This window comes from Melitaea cinxia, chromosome 22, assembly GCF_905220565.1.
Source record: "Melitaea cinxia chromosome 22, ilMelCinx1.1, whole genome shotgun sequence".
Lineage (NCBI taxonomy): Eukaryota > Metazoa > Arthropoda > Insecta > Lepidoptera > Nymphalidae > Melitaea > Melitaea cinxia.
Genome location: NC_059415.1, coordinates 9,513,794 through 9,534,966, shown reverse-complemented (window position 1 = coordinate 9,534,966; position 21,173 = coordinate 9,513,794). Strand labels below are relative to the sequence as shown.

General features: G+C 33.0%; 1 protein-coding gene across 1 annotated transcript in view; it reads right to left on the bottom strand.

Moving 5' to 3' along the window:
- The window catches only part of LOC123664607 (photoreceptor-specific nuclear receptor-like), a 62,759-nt gene extending 44,952 nt beyond the window's left edge, over window positions 1–17,807 (bottom strand). Inside the window, 4 exon segments of the mRNA XM_045599124.1 lie at window positions 911–1,014; window positions 6,695–6,809; window positions 8,738–8,866; window positions 17,747–17,807. Of these exon segments, the coding sequence (XP_045455080.1) occupies window positions 911–1,014; window positions 6,695–6,809; window positions 8,738–8,866; window positions 17,747–17,807 (409 nt within the window).
- Between the last annotated feature and the right edge of the window lie 3,366 nt (window positions 17,808–21,173).

Below are 21,173 nucleotides of genomic sequence, written 5' to 3'. Positions count from 1 at the left end.
GATAGCAACAAAAGACAAAATTATTATTTTTTACAATTTTTTTTTGCTTTTTGGTATATTTTTTTTTAATCGCGCTAAACTTCCTGCAAAGCTAAATAACAAATACACAATAATTTTAAAAGTCGAATAAAATCTGGAATGGTTTTAATCTAGTAGTAAACAAATAGTTGTTACTCTATAAAAAATTGTAACAAAATCGTAACGAAATCACGTTATACAAAAATCTGCTATGGAAAACCGCAGGGCGCAGCTACTACTTAATATTCTTTTACAATATGTGAGTACAGTCAATAGAGATGTAACAGCAAATAGGGTTGTCTCGACGAATATCTCCATGCCTAATTGATTCTGCGTGCGACGGGTCGGCCAGCGGAGATTTGTTAGCTTTGAATATGTTTTGATAGGTTATGACGTGACGCGCGCGTGGGAATGATGACTTGTTCCGTTTTACGGGTGTTTGTTTATTTACTTAGTTGTTAGACATTTTAATCGCAGATAACGTTTTTTTTTTTTTTGTTTAATATTAGTGCGTGGTCTGTTTTAAAGTAAGTAATGTTTGTGATTTAAGTATTATATAATCAACCACTATACATGACAGTATTTTTAAAGAAATAAATGTAATATGAATTAAACCTAACCTGAACGGAAATGTAAAGGCTGAAATCAAACTAAAACTGGAGCGGAAATCATGAGTGGCAGCGAGTCGCTCAGCGGACTACTAAACGACAAATAAAATATTTAAAGTAATAATTAAATCGATCAGTTTATTAGGTTTAGATGCCCGACGTTTCGGATACTTTACAGCAACAAAGTTAAGAGAGGTCCTACCGAAAACAATAAATCGATCTACTAGTTTTTGAATTTACATAGATATACAAATAATTGCACTTATATTATATACTTGACTTACCATCTTTATTCATGCCCATGGCGAGACATTTCTTCAAACGACACGCTTGGCACTGATTCCTGTGAGCCTTGTCCACCACGCACCTTCCTGTACCAGCTTGACATCTGTAGCCATATTCAAAATGGTTAATATTAAAACTTTAGATGACACCTATTCCTGTGCTTAAGGAAACAGACTCAAAGACTAGATTGATCGCTAAGTTATGATTATATATACATAAAATAGGTAACATACTAAGTAAAACTGTAATATATTATGTCAATATTAGATAAATGTATAAACAACTAGCTACCCGGACGGACTTCGTTCTCTCAAAAGTTAATAGTAAAAATATATATTTTTTAAAGTATTAAAGCCTTCCGTGCGCCTTAAGGAACATACAAAAATAAATTAGCCGAATTGGTTGAATCATTCTCGAGTTATGCGCTTAGCAACATTCATTTTCATTCATATAGAAAATAATAGATTACATATTAGACATTAAGAATTAGATAAATATTCAATTGTAAACATCATATAATATGTGTTGTAATACAATCGTATTTTATAAGAAACTCACGTAAAAAATAAGCGAAAGCATTAAGAAAAACCAATCAAATCAAACAAGCCCGTCTTATGAGGAAAAACTACTCAATCAAAATGAATGCCAACAATCTGCGGACGGAGTCTAATAAAGATTAAAGATATTTCATTATACGTAATCCTTCATATAATAGGCTTACGTTGGTTGACATTTGTTGCAATCGGTTTTCGGAGGGAAAAATGCTTCGTGTGTAGAATGAATAGCCGCGGATCGAGTTTTGTACCTAGTTGTACTCTTATTTGTATGATAGGGTGAAATACAATTAGATAGAATGCTTTACTTGTTGTACCTAAGAATAACTTAAGAAATCTTAGTTTTATTTACAACTACAATAAATGTTTCACAGTATCGACACTTGCTACTAATAAAACCTTATTACGAAGACACTGCTTTCCTTCCATCCGTCTGTCCAATCTTCAAATTGGCTAAGTAAAGAATTATAATAAGCATTTGAAATGCTTAAATAATGTACTATGACTCTTATTAAAACAAAACCTTAACAATAACAACTTATAAAGCGAAACCTTTTTGTTTTCAGAAATAACAAATGTTAAATGTTTTATTACGTTTATGTAACTGGTATACCATTCTTCCTTTAAATTATATATTTGGGATAAACAGTCTTTTATTGTAATCAAAAAGCTTTAGACTAAAACAAAATCAAGTTAAAAATGCCCTTGTTTTACTAGATGTTAGTTGATCAAAATTACCACCCTATTTTATATGATTTTACGAAGGCAATAAGAAACATAAAATCTCACGTATGTCAATAAAAATACAATAAATATAATATTAATCATAGTAGAAAAAAAAAATATTAAATTTAAAAGATAATTTTAAATAATGCTAAATAATAATCGGTCTGGTGCAGTGGTGCGAGTAGGCGTCCAACACACCGAAGTTTTGCGTGTTCGATTCCGGCTCGGTACGCATATTTGTATTCGGACAAATATTTCTTTCCAGTTTAGATATCTGTTTTTGAGGGTCACCTTATCGTGCCTCGAAGAGCACGTTAAGCTGTCGGTTATCATAAATACCTGATAGTGATCGTTACCCATTATACCTATAGGATAAACCTATTTCTATCCGTCAACCCATTCGTCGTGGTAAATTAAGCAAGAGTCTTATGCCCAGCAGTGGGATGTTACAGGCTGAATCGTAATAACATAAACTCTTAGTTTTTTAAAGATATAAAAACTTTTTAACGACTAACCCGTTGGCGCTGTTTGTAGTTGCCCTGCTTTCTGTTCCGCGGGTTGCGGGTTCATTTCCCGCCCGAGTCTGGGTGTAATATTTATATTTATATATTTATATAAATATGTATTATTTCTATGTATATTTATGAAAAAAAAATTATAACAGTCGGCTGTTATCTGTAACACAATCATTAAGCTGCTTACCATGGGAACAGACGACGAGTATATTATATGATATTTATTTATTATTATTATTTATTATTATTATAGCCCTCCTTTGCAAACAAAAAGAAACAAAAAGTAATACTAAGAATCCGTAACGTGTTCTTTATTCAAGAAACGAAAATAAATTCGCTACCGATTTTAGACATACATTAATTTAATAGTCCAATGATCGCTAAAAGACAGATTTAACATTGTTATAGAAAAAAGACCCGAAAATCAATTTGTAACTATAAAGAAGCACATGTCACACTTGACCATACTCGTACGTAATATTAATAACATTATAGCGGGTGCTACATTAATTGAATGGGGCTTGGAGAGGGCCAAATGTTAAACTGTTTTTAATGTTATCCGTAAATCTACCCTTATGTTAAGTGATTTTATACTTATTTAAAAAAAATTCAAGAGCGTTTTGTTTGTAATATTAAAGAATATAGCATTTTTTGTGACAGTGATAACTTATTTTGCATAGTGATTTATGATTTAAATATAGGTTTTTACTGTAATCAATTTTGTAAAGTTTTGAAATAATAACCACTCTCGAGTCCTTAATATTACCAGAGGTTGCATAATTTAGACGATACTAGGATTCGATATACGCTCGAAATGAGTGTCTTAATATTTACCCTTAACATTTGTATTTATATAATACTAGCTGACCCGGCGAACTTCGTATCGCCTAACACAAACTTTATCGTATGGTATTAAAGTTCAAATTGATTTTTAAGTATTATCACAAATCTTTTGTATGGGAGTATAGAAAAGTGTTGTTTATAAACTTTTTCAGGAAATTTTAAATTTTTTTTTTTTAGAATTTTTCTCTCCGTAAGAACCATCCTCGTACTTCAAGGAATATTTTAAAAAATAATTAGCGAAATCGGTCCAACCGTTCTCGAGTTTTGCGCTTAGCAACACATTCAGCGACTCATTTTTATATTATAGATGTATATATTTATATTAAACAAAATTGCCATATCAGTCGACTGTTACCTATAACACAAACATTAAGTCGCTTATCTTAGGAACAGACGACTATGTGTGAATGTTATAAGATATTTATTTATTTTATGAATATCTTCAGCTTAACTAGAGGACCATTTATAGCCATCAGTCCTGGTTGTTACCATAAACATTCGATAAAAATCGTTGCTATTGTAGGCTATTTATTAGCGATGAAACAGCAGTTTAGCTGGATACCGGATGTCCGGCTAACTTTGTGGCCCGATAGCCTTCTCTTATTTTAAATCGAAAGCCGATACTTGTCTTGACCACAAAACAAGCCTTAGATAACAAATCAAGCACCATTCAGATCGAGATCTGATTACAACTTTTGGAGTAATCTTTGATAATGCGCATTTACTTGACTGTTTTTTCATCTACCATCACAATTGTGTTACTTGTCGATGAATAATCGAAATATGTTTTTTTTTTTTTTCGTTTGCGATCAAACACAAATATTATTACAACGCAGCCTGTTTATATACCTTTAGATATTATTTTTCCCTCTGAAGGAAAAAAAATAGTATTTTCAGGCTTTATTAATTTATTTTGAGCAAGCAAATCCTAACCTAAGCCTTGCTTAAAATTAAGAGTAGCTTTACTGAAGAAGTACCCCAATACAGAATATCACAGCTAAATATTATTGCTCTCAAGTGATGGTGTTTCTTGTCGTAAGATAGCCAGAGCACGTAGAGTCGGGGCAAGGTATCCTCCAGATAATCGCTTCAGCCTGTAATATCCCACTACTGGGCATAGGCCTCTTTCCCCATGTAGGAATACAACACGCTGCTCAAATGCGGGTTGGCGGATCCTCCAGATAATGCAGGCGTCTAAAAGTTATAGTTATCTGCTTACCATCAAGAGAACCATATGATTGTTTGCCACCTTTTGTAGCATAAGATAAAAGTTCTCAAAATCTCTCAAATCTCTCTCAATCAATCTCTCTCAAGTTCAGTAAGATAAACTTCTCGTTGTGATATTAGTAAGGATGCTAAAAAGTAAGAATCACTAAAAGCAGTCTACCATCCGCTCCGTCTATGCACACCAATAAAAACCCCAGATGCAAGAAGAATTAGAAATATGCACGGGTAGGATTAAGTGGATCAAAATCTCATTCGAGTGGCGCGTCCCCCCATCGTCGTGGCGTTTCTTTACAGATGTGACTGCTACATATTTGGTGGCAGGTTTTTGATGGGGATTAAGGGATTGTTTGATATTCTTGATTGTAAATTAATTTTAGGGTGTTCTGTGTTTTGATATTCCTCTTTTTTTATCGGGAATATTAATAGTGTATTTTGTGTTGTTCCTTTATTTTGGGGATGGTTATTTGTTTTTGGAATGTTGATGTTTTTGTTTGGGATACGGGAGGATAATTAAAATAAAATTGTTGGATTAATTATTGGAGTAGAACTTTATTTATATATTATCTAATCAAAAACATTTTCTTGATCATTAATCGATTGCATTTATTGATAAAAATTAGGCAATAGTATGACACACATTTGTGAACAAAGGAGATTGTGAATCAGTAGCCCAATTTCAACAATGAAGACGTTACACATACGTCGCCAAATATTGCTTTTTGGTTGTTGACACAAGTGTGTCCTGTGTTACGGTTACAGAATGGGAAATGTGTCACACATGTGACACAAATTAAGAAAGATAAACTTTCTCCTTTTAATTGTCACGACGGTACGTTACCGCAGTGGTTACAATTGACTGATATGCTAGCTGTCGCTGGTTCGAAACCGTATCATGCTGGCGTTTGTGCTAGTGCTACGTGGGTTTCCACACCCTAGTACACAGACAGAGGATTCACATTCTGCTAGGCGTTTATTCACATTTATCTTATCTAATACATACGTAGTACATTTGCAATTTTGTAATATTACTAATATTGTGCATGCGATACGTTTAGACGAACTCTTATTAATTTACATATAAAAACTGTTGAAACGATTGCAATGAAATTTGATACATAGATAGCTTGATATAACTTCAGTCTATCGCAGTCCACTGCTGGACATAGGCCTCCCCAAGTTCGCGCCAAGCATCATGGCGCGAACTCATGGGTTTTTGCCCATAGTCACCACGCTGGGCAGGCGGGTTGGTGGCAGGGCTGGCTTTGCCACACCGAAGACTCTGCTGCTCGTCTTCGGCCTGTGTATTTTTGTAAGCCAGAAGTTGGATGGTTATCCCACCATCGGTCGGCTTAATAAGTTCCAAGGTGGTAGTGAAACTGTGTTATCCCTTAATCGCCTCTTAAGATACCCACGAGAAGAGAGGAGGTGGCTATATTCTTTACTGCCGTAACCACACAGAAAGCTACGGAATAACATATTCACTATTTTCAAGCCCTTGTCCTCGCGGGAAAGAATATTGATTCCTGTAGTATTATTGGAGCAATTTTGTAATATTGCAAAATCTATACTAATATCATAAAGATTTATTTCTAACTACTACGATATTTTACGATTTTATAATTCTAAAAAAGAATCCTGTCGATAAGAGATCTCTTTTTTAGCAATAAGCGTGCCTTTTTATACTTTTCACTGAATTATATTTTTTTGTGATTTTGTCATTCAATAAACTAACTGTAGGTGTATTGAATTGCAATACTAATAAAAATACAGACCAAAAATGTCATCCAAATTGACAAGTACGAATTTTGTAATTTTGTTTTCGTACTACGAGACGTAGGTGTACCATGTTCAGTTTATTTCTTTATTAACAAAGAGTTATTAGCAAATATAAAACTGATACGTTTTAAATAAAATATACCTGTATATAAGTTTCCGTCTGACCGATCGCTTGAAAAATCCGCTGCAGCCGTTGCACGCGAGGATGCCGTAATGTTTGCCCGAGCTCGTGTCACCGCACACCACGCAGACTAGGCCTGGTGAAATCAATAACATATGAAGGGCCAGAGCAAAAGATTGAAGTCTCATTTTTTGAAATATACATTTTTGATTGATCATTAAAAATCTTGATGAGTAATATCATGTGGATGTGGCATAGTATGTGCATGTGGCATAGTATGTGGGAAAGAGCTATATAGTCACAGAAAAAACTGGTTTGAGAATAGTGGCAAAGGACCCATTTTCCCCATTCACATTGATACAGTAACTAATATTTAGGAATAAGCAAATAATATTCCACAAATAATAGAAATTATTTATTCTGTAATTGAATTCATATATATATTGCTACCTTTTACCCGCGGCGTCGCTCACAATAATTTTGTTTAATAAAAAGTATTCTATGTTACAATTAATACCTCCAAGAATAGGTTTACAAAGTTTCATGATGATTAGTTCAGTAGTTTTCGCGTGAAAGCGTAACAAACAAACTTACATTCACATTTATAATATACTAGCTGACCCCGCAAAATGTTTTTGCGATATATGTTACTAACCCCTTTAACCCTCCCCCCTTATAACTTAGAAGTATGAAAAATAGATATTAGCCGATTCTCAGACCTACCCGATATGCACACAAAATTTTATAAAAATCGGTCTAGCCGTTTCGGAAGGAGTATGGTAACTAACATTGTGACACGAGAATTTTATATATAAGATATATTAGGGATTTATTGCAGTTGTAGGATAGTTCTGACTATTAACTCAACCTTAAGGTGGCTCTTCTAAAGGTTTGGTTAAAGTACCCCTTTTCCCTTTAGCCATTATTATATGTAGCACTATTCTGCCGTAAGTACTTAGCTAAAACAGTAAAAGAAATTCATTGAAATCTAAGAAAATTCAGTTAAATGTTTTAGATTTCTTTACTTAATATTTTGTATTATAATATTAACAAAGGCTTAATACCGTAGATTTAATGTTATTTTTTACAATTGTAATCGTAAAACAAATTTTGTAGTTCAAAATTTGTCGAAAACAGTAAAAAACGATCATGCCTTTTACCTAAGAACGGCTGTATTTATATGCGAATAATGAACAAACGGGTGAACAGTTTTCACCTCGTATAAAGGGTTCACCAGCCTAATACATTACACTTGGTACACAAGAAAGAGTTACTTATAAAAACGAAGATAGGGAAAAGTATGAAAGCGTCGAAAAATATTCAAAAATATTTTTAAAATTAACTAACAGTTCTATAGGATGCCGTGAAATAATTTCTATATCGTCAAAAATCTCTATTTTCTTTTTTCATCTCTTAGCTATGGGCTTCATCTTTTCATCTTCTTTTTTGCCTATCGCAGACCACTGGCTGCTCACGCCAAAAATTGCGCGAACTCATATGTGTTGCCCATAGTCACCACGCTGGCAGGCGGGTTGGGGGGGGGGGGGGGATAGTAATGGGCTTATGTCAATGGGCTCATAATCTTCAAAATATTGCAAAAGTGTTAAAAATCAATTTCACCTATTTCTAAACATAAATATGAACAGTCAACACTCGAAAAGAAAACTTTTTTGTATTACCGAGAAAAGTCTCCACTTGTTCCTGACCTTTCACCACTTAGTTGTGCTGTGTATGCCGCCTTAATACACATAACCCTTACTTATAGCTAAAATAACTTTTTTCACACAACTAGGTCGGCAAACAAGCGTACGGACCACATGATGAATAGTAGTAACCGTAGCTTATAGACGCCTGCAATATCAGAAGGATAGCAAGCGCGTTATCAACCCTAACCCTGACCCTCCCTAGGAGCTCTGGTCACTTTACTCACCACAGGAACACAACACTACTTGAAAGCAGTGTCCTTTAGTAGATTTTCTGTAAGGCTGCTCAAGATTTTACCCTACCTCGTAATATTATAGTCGTAAATTTTATAAATTGACAAAGTCTGCCGACCTGTCTTACCCAAGTGATTAGTCTTCTTAACGGGTGGATCTGGCAGCCAGGGTCGTAACGCTGGTGGAGCTAGCGCAGCGGCTACCAGCGCTGCTGACGTAGGGGGAGACCAGCGCAGTGGGGATGTGCTGTCTTCTCCTGAAACGAAACGGATTTCATTAGAATCGTTTAGTTAACCATATCATTTCTACTCGTATAATACACAACTATTTGCGTTTAGTATGTTTTGTTTATTATTATAGGTTCATTCAGCATGAACATTCCACTGCTGGGCATAGGCCTCTTTTTCTATGTAGGAGAAGGATTAAGTCACCCCACCGTGCCTTGGAGAGCATATTAAGCCGCCGGTCCCGGTTGTTATCATAAATACCTGATAGCGATCGTTAACATAACCGCTAACCCACAGTGGAGCACCGTGCTGGATTAAGCCCCAATCCTTCTCCTACGTGGAAAAAGAGGCCTATGCCCAGCAGTAGGATGATACAGGCTTAATGCACAAGCACTATAGAAACATTAGGTAATACGAGGTGGTTTAGGTGGAGTTACCCCATAACATATGGGGTATATTGTGAAATAGCTCGTAAAGTAAATTTAGCATCTATTTGTTTTCTACTAAAACGGATCATAAATGATTTATAATTAAATAAACTATTCTCAAAGTATTAAAAAAAATGGTTAACAATAGTTACTATGTAGGCTTATACTGGTCTTCAAAAAACGACTTAGCAAGTATGCGAAATGCAAATACAAAGTTCTTTTTGCAATAAATAAATACCAAAATACAGGGCAACAACGCACTTGTGATGTTTTTCGTGTTGCAGGTGTCCATAGGCCACGGCAACCTCTTACCAACAGTCATATCACAGGCAAGTTCATAACCCTAGTGGTTTAAAATAACCTAATAGCTCTTAGCTATCACGATACCCAAAAGTAATAACAATAAACATTTAATATCAATAATGCTAATAGAATAACCACTGCAATCTCACCATTTCGCTTTAATAGCATTTTCACTTCAGAGTAAAATAGGGGATGGCGACCAATGCTAGCGATATGTTACACGCGATAACAAACCGTATGCAAATATTGCTAAGTGTCAAGTAAATGTCAAGTTACAGCGGGAGGTAATATGATGAAACAATTAAGTGATTGGCGACTGGTATGGGTACGACCTTAAGGATAAGGCGATTTGATTTTGTGATTAATTCGTCATGTATTCGGGTGGGCTGTTAGATTTGAAAATGATAATGAAAGAGGTCAAGTTGGTTTAGATCAATATTTTTATCAGAGGCATCATACCTATTGACATTATTTTTATCTGATTTTTTTAGATTTTCAGAATATTTGTCATAAATTGTGCAATACAACCACAAAACTTTTGAACAATAATATAACCTTTTATTAATAATAATTATTGATTTCTTTAATAGTAACTCGAAAATAACCAATACTTTATCTATTTTTTTTTGGCGTTTTTTTCACTTTCTAGAAACGAAAATGTACAATAATGACACTGGCATAAAATAAACTATGAAAAAATTAAAATCATTTTTAACATTTATTTAACAATAAAAAAAGAAACCATTAAATCCTCTTTTGATTATGTTCACGAACTAAGTGTCAAAATGTGACAATAATAGGAGGATTCGTTAACAATGAGTAGGCTCGCAAATGTAGTTACAGATGGGGTCTGTTGCTGACGTTACCGTACTCTGTGCTTATTGAATTATCTTATTGTTCGTAGAGTAACGTTCGTAGAGAACGCTAGACATGTTGTAAATGATATAGAACACAAATTTTCTATTTTACGATGAATATAAGCGTAATTGTTTTGCTGTTTTCAAATATATAATTGTATTTTAATTGACTGCGTTTGGAAGATGTTCAGATTGTAGTCGGACTGTGGTTGTTTGTTAAATTTATTCAAACAATATACGCGACTTGAATATGCTTAGAATTAAATAATAAATAATAATATTTTGAATTCATAAAAAATGTAGTGTCTACATTAATATGCAATTAAATAATTTTTAGCTTTATATTACTTTGTGTTTTTCTTTTTTTTTTTTTGTCGAATTTTATAACTATTCTATTTTTGTTTTTTTTTATTATTCTCGCATAGATACAACAGTATACGTAACATTTTTTCCTATCAATACAGTTAGTAGTCATTTATATAAATTAGATAGAAATAAAAACACAAAATCGGATATTACAAAAAAAAAAATAAAAATATTTATATAGCTCTGTCTATGATATGATAAAGTGCACATCCCCCGTGGGTAAATAAACAAACACAATAATGTCGGCGCTGATTGTCGAATGGCAATTATGTCCAACTACCGTCTCTGTAACTCGATTTACTGGTAAAGGGCTACCGGAATTCCCGTGCTCGTAGGAGTGCATATTGAATATATTACGACCTTCTAAAGAGTATTTAAAGTAAAAAAAAAAATTGTGTGTAGTCGCAAACGAAAAAAAACCGACTTCAATTTATATCGACAAGTAACACAACGTAGGTACTCGTGAAAATGGTGAACTAAATAAACATTATTACGGATAGTTAAAAAAGTTATCGTCTGATCTCGAACAAATTTAAAAGGAAACAAGACAAGCCCCAGTTTTTGGTTAAAAAAGAATCCTTGTATTCGGTATACCCAGTAAAAAGTCACGAGGTAAACCCATAAAAAAAAAGAAAATACAGTCGAACTGAGAAACTCTTAATTTTTTTATTGTTACAAAAAATCAATAGTTTATTCCATTAGGTCCAATTAGGTTTTTTATTTTGTTTGAAAGTAAATAAAGCTTACTAGATTTAAAAAAAAAATTACTCTCCGGGAGGGCTTATTCAATTATATCATCACTGCAATACAAATCCACTGACGTCACACTTAATAAACCAAACATTGTTATCGTCAGATTTAAAAATATTTATTGTCATAAGAAATATTTCAATTAAAATGTGATTTATTCATTAAGCTTTTAATATTTCACTGCTGGACAAAAACCTCTTTCCCCGCATAGAAAAAGCTTTGGAGCGTAATCCATCACACTGCTCCAATGTGGGATAGTAGATAATTTATCTATTAATAAACTATCAAACGGCTATTATGTATTACACAAGCATTGTTTAAATTGCTTACTCAGCAACATAAGATATTTTATACACACTCCCAGACCAGAAATAAATATATATACACATGCAAATATCTACTCACATCGGAACGTACAGACTTTCTTTTTGCATAAATGAGGTATTATAATAAAAGATATATAAAAGTTTATGCCCCTGAAGCATTATAGAAGAACAATTGCAATTACAGTTCACAAGATTGGTAGTTAATTTACATATTACGTGTATTTTTTTTTACTTAATAGTAAATAGTTTTTAGTTAACAAAAACTGTTAAGAAATTTTTTTTATAACTTTACTCCCACAAATTGTACGGTAAGGTACCTCTATGGTATCTATTTTCTAATTAGTTCATCATTATCATCATTACAGCCTATACAGTCCACTGCTGGACATAGGCCTCCACAAGTTTACGCCAAAAATAACTAATTAGTTCATTACTTAGAAAAAAAATACTTCTTGATTGTACTAGATACTAGATATAGTATCGCAGTATTCATATGTGGAAGAATACAAAAAAAACGAATGTGCTTTAGACCACACGACTGAAGTAAAAATTCTTTAGCAATAGGCCTGCACTGTGTCTTAGATATACAAAACGTTACTGGCTATGAGAGAGAGAAAGAAAATGTGTTTCACGCCTCTTTCCTACGCCGTTTGCCTCAACCGATCACACTTTTCGTAACGCTCTCGTCTCGCATTCACCAGCTTACTCTCCAAGTCAAGCGTAAAGAAGTTTTACTTCAAAAACATACAACATGGTACCTAAGCAATAACGTCAGCATAACAAATGTTTTAAAAATACAAATAAAACATAAAAATCGCGGAGGAATAGCGCAAATAAAATTGCTATATAAAACGAAGAAGGGACATAAAAGAAAATTGTATGAGACACATAAAAAGAACAGTTTGGGAAATTGGAAGTCGCGGGAGAGAGCGAAGTAAATCCCGGTATCAAGATAAATCAATGTTTGTTCCGAGTACGGCACTTAGAGAAGCGCTGTGGAGTTGAACTTGTCGCTAAAAATATTTTTTACTGGCTGACTCGGCGAATTTTATATTACCATATTTTTTTGTTCATAAAAATGTTGATTTTAATATTTTCTTTCTATTTCTATCTCTTCAGCATATCGAAGTCCACTGCTAGACGTAGGCATCCCCGACTTCGCGCCAAACTTTCCAAATCTCTGCAGTCCTCATCCAGCCCCCGCCAGCGATCTTACGTAGATCATCGGCTCAGCGATCATTACAATAACGGACAAAAAAATATCCAATTGGGCAGTTTTGCGCGTACATAAACTTCTGCGATTGCTTTTGACTTCAAAAAGAGTAATTATATAGGTCTATATGTGTAAGTATGTACTGTATGTGTATAAGTGTGTGTATGTATGCATAAAAAAACTTTGCAAAGAAACGACAGTATATGAATAGTAAAAATACTCAAAATGTTGGTAAGGCTGCTTGAATCATTTAGTCTAAATAAGAAATAAGTAAGAAAGCTCTATAGGATTCCGAAGCCACGAGTCGAGTCGGAAAACTTTGTCGCTTGCCGTTTTATTTGGTTTTCTTTTGACGCGAGAGCTCTTGAGCCGCTCTGATTAATTTCCTCCCTTGCTTTTCAAATGCTACGTTTTAAGGTTTCTTTTAAGTATGCGTCTACCAGGATTTAAGATGGCGTTTTTAGGTTACTTTTTTTACATCAATAGTGATTAAAAAAAATTAAGTTATTTTTTTTTAGAAGAATAAGATTAAGATCAGAAATTCTGAAAAAAAACAACGCCATAGTGCTAATACGGTAAAAATAGAAATAGATTATATAATTTAATTGAAATAAAATTGGGTAAAACGAACGCAGGCTTATTGTTTACTTAATATTTTATCTGTAGGTACCTATATTCTTTCTTTTACAATGTAAATGGTGTAATGAAAATATATCAGCTGTATTCTAATAACGTTATGTTAAATTTATAATTTTTTATCGGAAAAAAGCGTCAAGTAAAAACGCATTATTAGATATAACTCGAAAAGTAGTTGTTAGATCTCAAATAAATTTAAATGGGACCAATTGGCACACACCACTTTTCGATTAAATTTTTTTTTGTCGAAATCGGTCCACCCAGTCAAAAGTTCTGAAGTAACATACATAAAAAAATACAGTCGAATTGAGAACTTCCTCCTTTTTTGGAAGTCGGTTAAAAGCAATAGTATTAAAACAACATAATAAACACCGATAAAACACAATGACAGAGTAAGAACTCAATAAATCGTTATTCAAAATGCGTTACCATTATTGGAAAATGAAATTCAAATCCCCATACAAGCCTGTTTTGTATTCAAAACGTAAACTGACCGGGTAAAGTGGCAAATCATGGAGCGGCTGAAAATCAGTCAAATAGAGGGTCTATTTAGAACCCGAGCTACGATCACGCGGCTTGAATAACAATATGGCGAACCAAAACATGGAATCGAATATGACAATCGAATTGTATGAATATTTGAGAAGTTGTTTTATTAAAGAGAATTTAATAGCTAAAAGATATATAGATAACAATGATGATAAGATATAATATACAAAAGTATGTTCATGATAAAGATGTGTGGATTTATTGAAGCTGTATTTCATGCACGATTTTACCAACTTATAATAGAAATATAAAAAAATAATTTATAATAAATAACAACTAATTTAAAACAAAATTTTATATTAAAACACATTTTTTAACATTTTCTGCGGACTTTCTTGTCGAGTCTTCTCTGCATAACAGGAACGTAGCTGCCGCCGTATCAGCCGTATCAATGATACGGGGCCCCCTATCTACAGGGGCCCCTAACGTGTGTAAGCAAAAATTAGTAAAATGTTATCCACGATGTCACTTAATCTCGTGCTTCCTAAGAAAAAACATTTAAAAGAAATTGTCATATTTGCCTACAGAGTTTTCACTTCAGAAATAACAAAAGTCTAAAAAGCAATCCCCTTTTTTCCGAGTTAAGCGTGCGCCAAAAATTTGATAACATCCTGCATCGTTTATTTCGGGATTCAGTTAATCATTATGAATAATTAGTTAATCTTTTTTTATAACAATGGGGGCAAGCCGACGAAGCCATCTGATGTTTAACGGCTACCGTCGTCCATGGCCTTTAGAGAAAAGATGTATACACTCGACGTTTGAAAACCTCTAAATTATAGCGATCAGGGAAAACCTCATTGAGGAAGGTCATTCCACAGTTTGGATGTACGTGGAAAGAATGCGCGCGAAGCTCGAACATTGGTTGCAACCCATGCATCCAAGTGGTGTGGACACCATCAGGATCACTGGACTTCTTGACAACTTTGCTCAAAGCGCACATTACGCATAGCGTGCTCGCACTGTGGAATGCTCGATGGTGCTTTCCCCTCATCGCCAAGAGTTGAATACAACGCAAAAAGAGTGCAAAGAATTTTTGCTTTCTCTTTCGCAGAATGTGCCAGAGATCCTTTAGATTTGCGCAATGATGGAAGTGAAGACTAAAAGAACTTATCTTCGACAGCTTTGGCAAGAGACCAAAAGGCACGGGTTCCCTTTGGCAAGCCCAATAGTCTCTCGCCAATTCTGTTAAAGTGTTTGAACTTTGCCCTAGCGATTTGCTTCCTGTACGACCTGGAGGCAGCGTTGGATCTCTTCTTCAGGTTATGCGCCTGTGAATCCCCCGCATCTATTATTAGCCTTACAGGCTGAAGCGAAGGATCCCCGTATCTATTGGTCCAGCTCAAGTCTGATAAATCTCCAGCTTGGAGATAAAAGCTCTTGAAATAAGCTTAAAATCCGAAATTCAGAAAATTCATTCCATTTCCATTGAATTATTGCTGATAAAATTCAATAGCCTTGCATCCACTTTTTACAGCTTGCTTTCTATTCTTGACCCTTTCAGTTAGAAAAAAGTTTTTCAAAACTAATACTGATTAAAAATTACCCAAGGACTTCGATGGAACAGGAACAGCTACAGACTTGTCAATATTGTCTATTCTAGGAGGAAGTTATAACTTATAATCAAAAAATAATATTTATTTTAATTTAATGCAAAGAAGCATTTTTGTTTCTTTTGTGAGAAATCTTTGCCCTTTATTTGGGCCCCCAATAATATTAAATAATATATAATAAATAATTTTAATACAGGGTATGCACTGCTGCATAATCAACATTCTAAATCGATGGTCGCTTCACTTTTAACTTAAAATAATTAAGGCAAATATAATTTGAATGAGTAGAATGACGATGCAATTGTGTTTTTGAAACCTACTAGAATAACGTAATTTTTGATATTTATTTTGATTTGCGACTATAAATTAAGAAAAAAAATCTATACCGACTTCAAAAAAAGTTCTCAATTCAACTGTACTTTTTTATGTGCTTATTACTGGGTGTACTGATTTTTATGATTTTTCTTTTAATCGAATGCTAGTGCTTGTTGTGAGGTCCCATTAAACTTTGATAGAGGCCTGACGATTATTTTTTGAGTTACCCTTAATAACGCGTCTTTAATTGAGCGTTTTATCGACTACTTACGTCGTATTATTTGTCGATATAATTTGAAGGCGGTTTTTTTTCGTTTGTGAGCAAACACAATTCAGTGAAATTTGATTTTAGACGTAAACGTTATTATTACAAATCTAATTTGTGTACGATTTTTTGAAACAGTTAGTAGTACAAAGAGTTATTTATAAAATTAATGGATTTAAATAAATGAAAATTTAACGAATAAGTATGGAAAATAGCAATCGCATTATCATTCGGTTGTTTTATTTTTTAATTTACGAATTAAAATTTCATTTAAATTTCTTCTTCTTCTTCTTCTTTAAAGTCTTTCAATATTGCCAAATGAGCACAGATGATTTCGCCAATGTCACGTAGAATTAATTTAAAGTAGGTATGTACGTATTTTATGACAAGTGAATGCGAGTGATTCTACGCTACGGAGTCTTAAAGTTCTAGTAAGGAGTTAAGAAGTTAGTTAAAGAAATGCTTTAAAAAATTTGAACATTGACGCATAAAGGCTCGCCTACCATGACCTCTAATATTCTGTAATAAATATTCTAATTTAAAAAATATACTTTATCATAATATATTCTTAAATAAAAACCGGCTAATGTGGTATAAACCAGACACTGGAATGAAATCAACAAACACACTTGCGCTTTTTATTTTCGTAGGTACAGGTTACAGAGTAAATAAAAAAAAACTGTTTATCAGTAAATTACAGAAAATGCGTCCTTAAGGAAGTATGTCTACGTTTATTTAAAAAAAGTATTATCTAAACTTCGATATTTTAAATTCTAATCACTCTTTTTTTATTACGTTTTCATTTTTAAGCACTTACACACATAATTATTATTTAAAAAATCAATGCTTATACGATTAATTGCTCACATTTTAAAAAATATTTACGATTTTTTAATAAGGACAGGAAATAATTTTAAAAAAAATAGTAGTCTTAGTTTTTGTACAAAATTTATCTGATCTGATCGGATCGGATTGCTCACTCGTACCTTTTTCGAACGTATTTTCTGTATTTTATCTTTTAGGAAAAAATTTCTACAAAACGATATCATTGAGGCTTCACGTTAATTGTTTTTATTCAATTACAAGTTAATAAATTAAAAAAATTTAAGTTACGATTTTTAAAATGACAAATTATAAAACTGCATCTAATTTTATGTAACAGATTTGCATACAAAAAATAAGTATACGGACAGACCATAATTTTAAGATATCAGTTTCGACTTTTATTTCCCATATAAAAGACTTATAATTATATTTTTTTATAATGTCTCTCTTGTTCTGCAATATTTTTATAATATGTACAGATGAAAGTTAAAAATAAAAGTAAGTATTAAATATTTATAGTTACCTGTCATTCGTCCTTCTTGGTGGTCCTGAGTCAATTGCAAAGGAGTTTGTGCAACTTCCATTGTAATTTGGAGTTCGAAAAGTCCTTATTTTACTTAACTTAGAAACGCAATTAAAGCCCTTTTAAAACATTATTTTTTGTGGTCGCGATTTTAGTATATGTAATAATAATAAAAAATCTATCGTAAAAATTACACCGAAATAAAAGACATAAATTGATTAACACTTCAGTCAAATACTATACAATTATTTAAATGAATACTACTTTTTAATATAAGATAAAAAAAAGTTTTTAACAGCTCACAAAAAAATAATAAAAAAAACCGGACACTATAAAAACCCCAATTTAAGATAGATAACGCGGGAAATGTCACTTTTGACGTTTATAATTTCCGAAGCTCGGGAGCACGTTGCTAGTGTCGCTACGGCTGGGACACTTTTGACTCGATCTCAACTGGCGTCGGAGGCGGGGCGAGACTCCGCCCCGTTGCTTTTGACCCGGGCCCCCTCTGGGGGAGACTTCGATTTTGGGTCAGCTGTTAAGCGTATTTTAAGCTTTAATTTGTGGCATTACGCCGCTGCGTCACCCAGCCATTTAGAATAATGACGCTCCGCGAAATTATATTGCTATTTCGCTATTTCTATTTGAATATTAATATTGTTACATTTACTGAATTTTGAAGTATTTAAGAAGTTTAGTTTATTGCACTAAAACCTTAGTTTAATAATAGATATAAAATATTCTATATAAATTCTCATTTTTGTTTCGAAATTTCTGCTAACAAATTTTTCATATTATATGCACTTTTTAATAATCGATATTTCTTAAGTTTTGAATAGGTAGGTAGGTACGTACCTATTAATTTTAATTAAATTTTTGTTTTTCCGTTTTCATTTCTTTTTGTATCTACATTTTTAAAAAATAATTAGAATACACATATATAAATAACTACGTAGGTAACTAATTACAGATTCTAAACGTAAAAGGTTAAGACATAAGTAAAGTAGCAATTATATTAATAATGTACTCTTGGAGTAAAAAACATGTTGAAACAGTAGAGCCAAGTTGATAGAATATATGACATAAATTATACTTATACATACCTAGCTGGATCATAAATTTTGTTGTAATGTCGGTGGGCATTTTAATAATTTGACATATTATTTCATAAAACTCGACAACTAAGGTTACCCTCCAATGACAAGCCTTCGCGAATGTAGGGAACATTCGCGAAGGCGTGGCGTGTCACGAAACGCGGAATCAGAGAGGAAAAGTCAACAATTTTCCCGCGAACCGTCAACCAATCACAAACTGTTTGTCATTTCAATTTCAAAGATACCTACTAAACAATATCAAAGGTTGGCTGGTAGAGAATGCTTTTAGCACTAAGCCCGCCTTTTGTACAATTCTTAAATGTATTGTGCAATAAAGTATCAAGAAATAAATAAATATCTAAAACAATAAAAATATTACTCACGTAATTCAAAGTGTAGCTTAATGTAATTAAATTATATATTTTCTGGTTGCTTTTTCTTTCTTTAGGTAAATTATATACATACTTAGAACTGTAAAATAAGAAAAATAGGTAATTGGTAGCTTTAGTCGATCATACAATTGTTATAATTATATTCAAAACATATTATTTTCTTTTACATGTAAATGGAAGAAAATTATGATGTCTCAATTTTTACACGACACGTTTAATTAAAGTTTTTATGTAAATTATGATGGTCTCTTGCCAATTCTTCTCAGCAGAATCTACAGTACGAGGCTTCAAGCCTATCTGAACAAAGTTATTTTAGATTAAATTTGATTAAGCAACACTTGAAAATATAGTTGGTCTATTTTGGTTTTTACTAGGATATCTTTACTTTAAATAGGTATTTTTTTTAGATTATTACAAGTCATTGGGTACAGTTATAGTTCATTACACCTACTTATATTAATTTGGTTTTTGGCACCTATTTGTCTCTGGGTATCAAAAATACTGAAAACTTTTCTTTAAGAAATGTTACTAAATATTTACAAACCGATTTTTCAATTCTATTTAAGTATTTAAAAGTCACTTACAATTCCTGAAGGAACCCCAAAAACTACCCACAAGTCAATCGCCAAACTCCGTTCTATGAAACACCCGACTCCCTCCCCCTAACAGGGTGGTAGTTTCCAGACCTTTTTCTCCCCCTATTTGCCCCCGAATTACCGCTCACCCCTTAACCGCGGTCTTCAGTGACAGTTCAATAAAGCACGGCGACCAATCGTGGCAAACGTCGCCCGGTATAAGCCAATAGGATTAACGCTACTTCCGTCTCTATTGTTTATATGTCATTCTGCATATGTCTGTCTCGCTCGCACCCGTAGTCTGCGAATTCTTGATTCGATTGCGATTGATTTCTTTATTCGAATTTTCTTTTGTTTTGCATCCCGTTAAGCGGGTCTCGATTATTATCTGTGGAATTAGGTTCTTTATAATGGTATGGCGGTAAGTGGCGTGTTTGTGAAAATGTCTGAAAAATATTTTGTGACAAATTATTTTATCGTGAAAATATTTTGAATTATATTATATAATAAATAAAGTTACATGCTTAAAAACAATTTTAATAAGTTGAAGTACTTAATCCTTGCATGCTACATCTGTAACTAACAAGTAGGTATCATTGTTTTATTTTTAAAACAATTGTCAATGTAACTGTCAAGTAGATTTTGATGAGATTTTCATCCTTTTCCGGCACAACCGAAAGCCATTAAACCCATCAATCACTTCATAGTCTTCACAGGCACGATTGTTGATGGACTGTAAGCTGTGTCTCATGACGTTCTTTAAGAATGGGAAAGCTAATTGACGCTTACTAAATGAAAGCTTTAGATAATTAAATACTAACTTAACGAAATAATAAGTAGTGTCTTTACATAAAGATTCTTCTTAGTAGGTATGCTAGTCCTACAAATATCTTTCGTATCATAATACGCAAGATATTTGTAGGATTAAGGTTCTGTTTCACCAGCTGTGGATAACGCTATTTGACAGATGACAGTATCCGACAGTTGAAAGTTTTTGATACATTTTTCTTTTTGACCATCGAATTCTACTTTCTAGTATCTGAATTATATTTAAGTGGTACCTTACAAGCAACCATTTTGCGAATAAAGAAAGAATCATCAAAATCGGTACACCCAGTAAATAGTTAGATATGAGTAATAAGTTGTGGGATAGATACAACGCAGGTCGATTATTAAATAGTCAAGTAAATACTTATTATTATAGATAATACAAAAGCCATGGCACACAAACCACATGACAAGCATCAAAATTCGATTAAAAAAAGAATCATCAAAATCGGTCCACAAAAAAATTTATGAAGTAACACAAAAAAATACGGTCAAATTAAGAACCTTCTCCTTTTTTTGAAGTCAGCTTAAGAGACGG